The sequence below is a fragment of the Dipodomys ordii genome, unplaced genomic scaffold (genome assembly GCF_000151885.1).
Source record: "Dipodomys ordii isolate 6190 unplaced genomic scaffold, Dord_2.0 Scaffold60, whole genome shotgun sequence".
NCBI lineage: Eukaryota > Metazoa > Chordata > Mammalia > Rodentia > Heteromyidae > Dipodomys > Dipodomys ordii.
Window position 1 is genome coordinate 9,634,164 of NW_012267276.1, and position 10,326 is coordinate 9,644,489.

Below are 10,326 nucleotides of genomic sequence, written 5' to 3' on the forward strand. Positions count from 1 at the left end.
AGCCGGGGAAGAACTTTCTGGTCTGGTTCCCCGGAGATGCCGGCGCTGAATGTCACTCCCGAGCAGCTGTCCCGGCTGCTGCGCGAGCACAACCTGACCCGCGCGCAGTTCATCGCGCGCTACGCGCTGCAGCCGCTCGTCTACACCCCGGAGCTGCCCGCGCGCGCCAAGCTGGCCCTGGCGCTGGCCGGCGCGCTCATCTTCGCCCTGGCGCTCTTCGGCAACGCGCTGGTGGTCTACGTGGTGACCCGCAGCAAGGCCATGCGCACCGTCACCAACATCTTCATCTGCTCGCTGGCGCTCAGCGACCTGCTCATCGCCTTCTTCTGCATCCCCATCACCACGCTCCAGAACCTCTGGGACACCTGGCTGGGCGGTGAGTCCGCGCCTCGCGCCTCCGCCTGTAGTCCCTGCCGCTCCCTGCCGGCGGCTCCTGCTGCGCCCAAGCGCACACAGCACACAGGGACTCCAACCTCCTCACCTTCCTCTGTCTGTCTCTGTCTCTCTCTCTCTCCCTCTACGGTCGTTGGGAACTCTCACATCCGTGCTCACTTGGGGATAACTTGTCTAGCCTCAAGATTGAGCTGGAGCCACCTTCGGCTGGCTTGGGGAGGAGGTAAGGTTTAGGAAGTTACCCGGGCATTTGCGCCCCTCCCCTCTTAATTAAACTCTTTTCCCCAAAGTCCCAGGTCTTTCACATCGTCTTTCCTTTCCTTTTCTTTTGCTCTTTAAGTCGTTGCCATTCAACAAAGCAGTATATGAACAGGAGGGGTCTCGATCTACATCCCTCTTTTCTCCTGTTCTCCTCCATCCCTCCCACCGGTCCCTTCCCTCCTTTGTCTTAATTTTGTTGGCTATTCGTTGAATTTTAGGACTGTGCCCGCCCCCACCCTTTTCATTTTGAAAGATAACACCTGAAGAGTTAAACGCCCAGAAATTAAAGTCTGTTTTCTCATCTTCCCTAACTTCCTAGCTTGCTATCCAGTTGCTTTAACATCTTCCAGAATAGTCCTTGTATATTCAGGGTAGTACATGGATTAAAAAAAAACACACACTTTTGAATACAAATGTATAATTGTACTAAAAATGTATCTCAGACTAGTCCTCCTCTTTTAGAAGTTGTGTTAATGGACTCATGCAAGGAAAAGATCACAGAATACACACCCCTCCTGACTCCTACAAAGGAGAGAGGAAATTCTCTTCTTAGAAAGAGAGCAGGAAAGAAACCATTTGGAGTCACTCAAGTTTGATAAGTGAGTGGAGATTGGGGGAAAAAGCCACTAGACTTTCAAGAGGCAAAGATGGAGGCTCCCATTAGCTAGATGGGGCACCCTGGAGAGGAAAAATAACTGTAACCCATTTTCATGCGTAATTGAAGCTACAGAAAAATTCTTAGAAAATGGCTGTGAATGGACTGTTGGCAGGAAGGGCTTGCGAATGAATGGCGGGAGAGCCTTTAAGGTCCCCTGCCTCTCCCACCCTGTCCAATTCCTCCCAGACTCACCAGTGGTGCTTTTATTCTCTTATCATCACCAATAGGAGAACTTCAATGGACATCTTTGCCATGCTGTTTCTTTGAGCTTGGCTGACTGTGGGATGGATCAAGATTCCCACCCCATCTATTACATAGTTATTCCAAAAAAAAGTTGTTTTTATTAAGTAGCTGTAGAAAGAGGTTACAATTCCCTAAGTCAGGTTCTGAGTACCATGGTTCTTGGTCGGTGTCACCCCTTCCCTCATTCTTCCTGTTATATATTTCTTCTCATTCAGCGTCAAGTGCTCAACCCTGACCTGCAAGGGGCTCATGATATGGGTCAAGTTGGGGAGTGATTTCCAGATGAGAAACTTGCTTTTATTTTCTAAGGAAATCACTATATCGAATTTTGATTATTATTTTACAGTTCTCAGAAGAGAGAATGGTAGGGAAATCTTGGCTCACCAAGATTGTGTATGTGTATGTGTGTGTGTGAGTGTGTGAGTGTGTGTGTGTGAGAGAAAGAAAGAGAAGAGCTATCATTGCTAAGTGTTTTTACACAAACATATGTAGTGTGTTTGCCTCATTGAGTAATGATTACTCTCTCTGTGAAAGGGAATGTGAACCAGGTGGGATTTTTATTTATTTATTTAGTCAGTCGTGGGGCTTGAACTCTGGGCCTGAGCGCTGTCCCTCAGCTCTTCAGCTCAAGACCAGCGCTCTACCACTTGAGCCACAGAGCCACTTGTGGTTCTCTGGTAGTTTATTGGAGATAAGAGTCTCATGGACTTTCCTGCCTGGGCTGTCTTTGAACCATGATCCTCAGATCTCAGCCTCCTGAGTAGCTAAGATGACAGATGTGAGCCACTGAGACCTGGCTTCAGGTGGGATTTTTTTTTATAAGAATCTTTTATAGGATTCAAGATGTCAGCACTTGTCAATTCCACATGTCTAGCTTTTCAGTGGCTTTTCTTTCTTTCTTTCTTTTTTTTCCAGCAAAGCATGAGGGATTTGAGAATTTAGCATCACCTGGTACCCAAGGAAGTCCCTCAAGAGGGGTGGAGACCAGAGTTATAGACCCTAGAGTTCCATATGGCAAGTTGAGCCACTCACCTCTAGGCACCACATAAAGAACCATGGTGCAGAGCAGAGAAAGAGTTCTCCCATGGCAGAGATGGGCACCCACACACAGCCCTTCAGCCCCGCCAAAGTCAGTTTCAGGGTGCAGATAGGAATTGAGCTTCAAGCCCACAAAGGACTGGCAAAAGGGAGAGGGATTCACATAATGATCAAAAAGTCCTCATCAGCGTATGACCTGACTGATCATTATTTTAGGCCTTATTTTGGGAGGGGTCCGGAGAAGCTGTTGTGGCTGTCTTTGTCTGTGAGGGACAGGCAAGCCACTGCCTGCCTGGTTTTCCTCAGGGCAGCGTCAGCCCACTTCACCAAGATATTAGCGATCGATCTGGTGTTCCTGATGGCTTCTGGGATGCCACGCTGATTGTAAAGAGACTGCAGAGAGAACGGCCCAGGGTCTATGCAGGCAGCAAAGGCCAGGCTTTTCTTCTGCCTTCTGCTATTTTCTAGGTCCAAGTGAATAGTGTTTCTCAGAAAAGAACAAGTATGTGAGTGTGTGTGTGTGTGTGTGTGTGTGTGTGTGTGTGTATGGCTTAGGTGTGGTCACTGAGCTTTATCTGCTCAAGACTTGTACTCTACCACTTGAACCACAGCTCCATTTCCGGCTTCTTTTTTTGATGGTGGTTAATTGGACTTAAGAGTCTAATTGACTTTCCTGCTTCAGCTGGCTTTGAATTGTGATCTTAATCTACCTGCTGATCAGCAGAGTTTTAAAGCATCGCTTACAGGTCTTTCCTAATGAGGGGCATGCAGGGGGTGGGTGGGGGGAGGGGGAGGGGGGAGGGGGGCACTACCCAGGCTTATCTCCTGTTTTCCTTGCCTCTGACTTCAGGAAGGACATTTCAGTTTTGCTGCCCAACATCAAAAAAGGGAATGTACTGGGAATGCATATTTACAGGGTTAGTGTGAGAATACAGTGTGTTAGAAAAAGCACTTTGAGGGAAATTGATCATGACTGGAAAGTATTAACTCTACAAAAGGAGTGCTTAATTGTTTTATGGAATAAACAACATTCTAGAAGCCAAGTCTGTAGTATATTAACTCTATGAAAGGATGGCTTAATTAGACCACTTTTTTTTTAACAGAATAAATATTCTGTATGTCAAGTAAACGACACCAAAGTCAAGTTCTTGGGCTCAGGCATGATGACTGGAGATTTATTATATCCTAGGCACAAATTCTAGAAGTTTCTCACATCAGGTCCAGTCATCCACCCCTATAGGACACATAAAGAACAAAGGGCAGAGAAGGGAGAAGGCTGAGGTGACAGCCACAGAAAGACAACACTTCAGTGTATCTTTCATCCTTGCTGGGGTACAGACATGAGCAGGAGGGTTCTATAGGCAGGGTGCACATAATAACTCCTCACCTCCAGTTGCTGGTGTGGCCTGGTTGGAGTTGGATCTTTGTCTCTGGAGGGGAGTGGGAACACACCAGCAATTACTGCCTGGAAGGTGTCAATCCTTAGCTCAGGGCTGCTTTACGTTTGCCACAAGATCGGAGTCAATGAGCCTGGCCTATGTCACCTGTCACAAGATATCGGTGAGAGATCCTGTCCCTCCTGGGATCCAAGGAGATCTCTAGTGACTGCTGGACACACCAGCTCACACCTAAGGATGCAGATGGAAAGTGGGACTGAGAACTTATTTTTAACTTGTTTCTAGTTAATTTGTGCCCATGAGTAAGGAGCCAGTATTGCTCAGTAAAAACAGCCTTTTGTTGTTGTGGTAGTAGTTGTTGTTGTGGGGCTTGAGCCCTGGGCCTGGGTGCTGTCCCTGAGGTTTTCCTTTTCTTTTCTTTTCTGTTTTTGTTTGCCCAAGGCTCAAGCTCAATCACTTGAACCAGAGCTCTACTTTTGGGCGTTCACTGGCAATAAGAGTCTTATAGACGTTTCCTGCCTGGCCTGGCTTTGAACCATGGTCTTTGGATCTCAGCCTTTTGAGCAGCTAGGATTACAGGTGTGAGTGATTGGCACCTTTGAAGCACCAAACTTTGAAGCTCCTCTTGTATGTGTAGCAATAATCCTAGCACTCTGGAGACTGAGGAAGGAAGATAGCAGGTCTGAGCTGTCTAGGCTGTCTCCTGAAGTTCTTTGGAGAAGATAGCACCTCTAGGGTCTAAATAAGAGGTAGAGATGGATCTGGAAAGAGAATTACCTTGCATTTCATAAGGTAATAATGATAAAACTCCATTGAACTATAAAAAGTTAATGAGAATGTCATCTAAGACCTGAATATTCATCTATAATTTCTTATTTGACTAGAGTTCCTGAGGCTGTCCTAGACGGCAAAGCATCTTAACTTTGGAATACAACAAACAGATAAATCTCATTCAAACTCTTGCAAGCCCTCCAGGAATAGGAGAAAACCATTCAGACCTGTCAGGAAGGCCTTCTAAGGAGTTCTTGTTTGAGCTGAATCTTAAAAAAGAATTTACAGAGTTTGGAGGAGAGAATCATGATTATTTTAATAACTGTGTAAGCCTCGAATCATGGTATCTTTTCTTTCTTTTTTTTTTGGGGGGGGGTCCGGTCGTGGGGCCTGAACTCTGGGCCTGGGCACTGTCCCTCAGCTCTTCAGCTCAAGGCTAGCGCTCTACCACTTGAGCCACAGCACCACTTCTGGCTTTTTTTTTTCTGATTATGTGGTGCTGAGGAATCGAACTCAGGGTCTCATGCATGCAAGACAAGCGCTCTACCACTGAGCCACCTTCCCAGCCCCATCATGGTATATTTTCATAACACCATGCAATACATTTCAAGATGTGTTGCTGTGTGGGAAATGAGACCAAAAATATGTTCCATAAACTCCTAAAACCAAAAATAGCTGGGTGTCAGTGGTTCACAACTGAGATCTGAGGATCGTGATTTGAAAACAGCAGGCAGACAAGTTGGGGATACTCTTATCTCTACTTCACCAGCAAAAAGCCAAAAGCAGAGGTGTGGTTCAAGTGGTAGCGTACCAGCCTTGAGTAAAAAGGGGCAAGGAAGTCTTGAGGTCTTGAGTTCAAGCCCCAGTACTGGCACACATGTGTGGACATACCCACACACGCAATATTACCCCCCCCCACACACACATTACATCCCTTTAAACTTTCCTTCTCAGGTAAGAGAGGGAAGACAGGGCTGCGAGGACATCCAGGAGGCACTGGAGAAGGAATCTTGGCCAGTGTGCCCACGCAGGGTACCTGCCCAGCATGGCCACACTTCCTTCCTTCAACTGTTATTTCTGTTTCTCAGCACCAGAGAAATGGGGAATACAGACTTTTATCATGTTGTCATCTAGTTTAAATTTACGAAGTGAACTGCAGCTGGGTGAAACACTCTAGCACCATAGTGGTAAAGAATTCACCTGTTTCTACTTGGTGACTTCTCTAAAGGAAGTCTCTCTCTGTATGACAGAGGCTGGCTTTGGCTGGCTGTGGCTGACAGTGGCCAGCTGTTTTCTTCTTGTCCACTGGGCTAGGGACCAGCAGTTTCTTCTGAGCCCCTGTCTGCATTTTAACAAGGTCTGCACACAGGTGTGCAGGTAGTGATCCTCAGCCCTGTGGACTCTTTGAAATTACCTGCTCCTGCGTCCAGATGATTCCAGATGATTCTACACGGCTCCTCAGCTTGCTGTGACCCAGAGCCGTGGCCAGCTCTACCCAGCTCCTGTCGCAGAGACAGTTGCTTGTTGGTTTCAAATCAGTTGTAGTGGGAACATTTCCAATGCATTTGCAGCTACAGATTAAGTCTGCAAAACAAACATCCAATCAAACAAAATCAAACATTCCTTTTCTAGCATACTCTTGAGAAAGACACTGAGTTCCTTTTGTACCATCAATAACAGATGAAAGAAAATGTCCTACAAACACTGCTGTAGCTCCTAGAGACATACTTGATTTGCAACATCTGGATTTTGCCCAGCAGAGGTTAAGCTGCCCTATAGCTTCCTGTATCTATGGCCTTACCATTCCCCACCAGATTCTCCATGCTTCACCTTCCCTGGGCATTCTAGAATTTTCTACCTGCTCTCAAAGCAATATCAGCAGCATATGCTCATGACTTCCCCTTCCCCTCCCCTTTGTGCTGGTACTGAGGCTTGAACTCATGACCTTTTTGCTCTTCTTTGGTGTTTTAATTCAAGGCTGGCACTCTACCACTTGAGCCACAGTTCCACTTTGGCTTTTTGCTGGTGAATTTGAGATAAGAGACTGTTGGATTTGTATGTCCAGGCTAGCTTTAAACTGCGATTCTCAGACCTCAGCCTCCTGAGTAGCTTGGATTACAGACATGAGCCATCAAGTACCTGACTATGACTTTTCCTTTACACCAACTGAGGATGAGGTTGTGTTTTTAAGGCATAATATTTTCAAAAGTTCTTCACATTAGAGAACAAAATTATAATTTGTAGCCAAGGTTAAAAGTCCTTGTAGGATATAAACACTGACAGCAGCATGATTTGGATTGCTTTTAATGTTAGAATAAAAAACTTAAGGGTATACAGTTTTTAATTATACAGGGTTTTCCATGTGTCTCAGCTTGGTAGAAGTGTGTGTGTGTGTGTGTGTGTGTGTGTGTGTGTGTGTGTGTGTTTGTGTGTGTGTGTCTCTGTGTGTTTTCTAATTCTGGGGCTTGAACTCTGGACCTGGGCACTGTCTCTGAGCTTCTTTTGCTCAAGGTTAACACTCTGCCCCTTCAGCCACAGCTCTACTTCTGGCTTTCTGGTAGTTTATTGGAGATTAGAGTCTCACAGACTTTCTTTTTTTAATTTTTTTTATTTTACTTTTTTTATTGTGAAAATACCATACAGAGGGATTATAATTCTTACCTGGTCTGGCTTTAAAATGTGATCTTGAGATCTCAGCTTCCTGAGTAGCTAGTATTAGAGTTGTGCCCTGGGCTCTATTTTTTTTTTTTGCAAGTAGTAATAGCAGTTAAAAATGCTTTCTAAATGCAAGAGATGTTATCAAAAGGACTTTAGACATAACAATTCCATTATAGGGGTCTGTTATCTATTAATTAAAGCCCTTGGCCTTTTTGAAGTCTTCCAAAATGAATTAGGAAACAAATCAAATATGATAAAGAAGATTGGAATTCAAGACATACAGAGAAAGACTACAAGAATGATTATCTTGTCTGGAGAATTCAACTCTATGCATCAAATAGCGTAGCTCACATTAAAGACTTTCAGTGGATTTTACCCACAGCCATCTTGGTGGGATGGGTAATGGGGTAGGTGGGACTTCCAGTCTTCAGCATGGTTCTGGATACTCTCTCTCTCTCTCTCTCTCTTTACTGACTACTAACTAGAGCTTTGTGTATGAGTCGACATGAAAAATAAAAAAGGAGAAGAAAGAGCACATACTGTACATAGCATAAAATATTTGGTTTGATTTTTAAGTATTGAGAGCTACAGCTGGGCATGGGTGGCTCACATCTATAATTCTAGCTACTCAGGAGGCTGAGGTCTGAAGATGGAAGCTCAAAGTCACCCAGGCAGAAAAGTCTGTGAGACTCTTGTCTCCAATCAACTGGCACAAAAAGTTGGGAGTGGATCTGTGGCTCAAGTATTAGAGACCTAACTTTGGCCCAAAAGAAGCCCAAGCTAGGCACTAGTGGTTCCTGCCTGTAATCCTAGCTGCTTAGGAGACTGAGATCTGAGGACTTAGGTTTGAAGCTAGCCCAGGCAGGAAAGTCCAGGCCAAGGACAGCACCCAGGCCCACAATTCAAGCCCCAGGACTTTACTGCCCTCCCCCAACCCCAATTGAGAGCTCATAAAGTTGTAAAATAGGTTAAAGGAAGTCAAACTTTAATTTAGTGAAAAGATATCCATTTGGGGAACAGGTCAGAGCAGAGGGCTTAACCAGAAACGTTTGCTTTATTATAAAACTTTTGTTTAATAACCAACTAATGATTAAAGAACATCTGTTACTACAGATGCTTTGTACTCATAAGCTGGCATGCTGAATTGAAAGCCTTTGTACAACTACTTAGGAGAGAGCGAGCCGAGGACGGGGGGGGGGGGGGGGGGGGGGGGGTCGCCCGCCAGCCGACGTGTTGCGGAGGGGGAGGGGGAGGGGGAGGAGACAACAATTAGGACAGGGTCTCTCTGTTTCACCTAGGCCAGACTCAAACTTATGGTCTTCCTGTTGCAGACTTCTGAGAGCTATGACTTTAGGCAGGCTTCCATTTGTTTTTGTTTTGTTTTCTTCCTCTTTATTATAGATTTGTTGGTGAATGCCAAGTTTGTAATTTTTTTTTTTTGGTGCCAGTCCTGGGGCTTGAACTCAGGGCCTCAGAGCGGTCCCTGAGCTTTATCACTCAAGGCGAGTGCTCTACCACTTGAGCCACAGCTCCACATTCAGGAAAGTCTGTGAACCTCTTATCTCCAATGAACCACCAGAAAACCAGAAGAGAGAGAGAGCAACACACCCGGTACATTTGTTATAATCATTTTCCCATTTCTATAACAGTTCAGAAATGTATATGTGGTGCAACTGATGTAAACTTAGAGTACTGTTGTTTTATTTAGTTATTAAAAAAAAAACCAACTCTAGGGAGAGTGATAGATGAGGCGAGTCTAATCAAGGCACATTGTGTAGAAATGTGTAAAGGTCAGAACAAAACAGGGCCTGGCACTGCCCCTGAGCTCAAGGCTAACATTCTACCCCTTCAGCTAATTGTACAATAATTGATGGTGGCAGACAGTGTTGAAAACTAAATTGATAAGTAGGAATCATGACCACTTTATTCAAGAATTATCTATTTAATTAGAGAAAGTTTTTTTTTGTTTTTTATTTTTTTTTTTAAGAAACAATGTCGAGAGGACCACCAGCTGCATAGAATTGTGCCATGAAGCTAGACTCTGGCACTCTTCCCTAAGATAAATTCTGAGTACACTTTGATAATAAAAGCCATTTTAAGTCAAGAAAAATCATTTGATTTTGTTCGGAAGTAGAAATGGAGCACCAATATGCAAAATTGTCCCTGCTTGCTACAATAGCAGTTTACTGTCATGGTAATGACAAATTTACTTTTTGAGAACATAGCTCGTATGTTCTTTGGTGGCTCATTTATGATGATTCTGTACATTTAGTGGCTGTGTGCTTGGCTGGCTTTTGCATTTTGTACAAAATGGCTCCAGGAGCTGTAAATTTACATTTTCTTTTTACCTCTTTGTCCCCCTCCCCCCCCATCCCGCCAGGTCATGAATGCATAAATAGTCAAACAAATAATACACAAAAAAATGAGGTTCTGGTGTTTACTACAATATTGATAAGTCTTGAAGACATGAGCCCAGACAAATGGAAAAATATGGTCTGTCTAAGTGGATGATGTTGAATAGGCAGCGGATTCCAGGTTTCAGGGGGCCATGGGGAGGGGGAAATAGGAAAGCATGCTCATTCTTCTCTTTGGGATTATGAACAAGTTAAGAACAGTTCCTGGTGGTGATTCTATAACATTATGAATGTAATTAATGTTGCAGAGTTTTAAATTTAAAAAGTCGAAGGAGCTGGTGGCTCACGCCTGTAATCCTAACTACTCAGGTAATCTCTGAGAATCAAGTTCAAAACCAGCCCAGGCAGGAAAGTCCACCAGACTCTCCTCTTTAACCACCAAAAATCTAGAAGTGGAGTTGTGGCTCAAATGGCAGAGCACTATCCTTGATCAAAAATGTTAAAGGGTAGCACTCAGGCTGAGTCCAAGACTCAGTACACACACACACACACA

The 10,326-nt window shown here is 44.6% G+C and overlaps 1 protein-coding gene across 1 annotated transcript in view; it reads left to right on the forward strand.

Annotated features, from left to right (window-relative positions):
• Positions 1–36: 36 nt before the first annotated feature.
• Qrfpr (pyroglutamylated RFamide peptide receptor) overlaps positions 37–10,326 on the forward strand; it is a 36,310-nt gene continuing 26,020 nt past the window's right edge. Inside the window, exon 1 of the mRNA XM_013022142.1 lies at positions 37–376. Coding sequence (XP_012877596.1) covers positions 37–376 — 340 coding nt within the window. The remainder of the gene's footprint in view (positions 377–10,326) is intronic.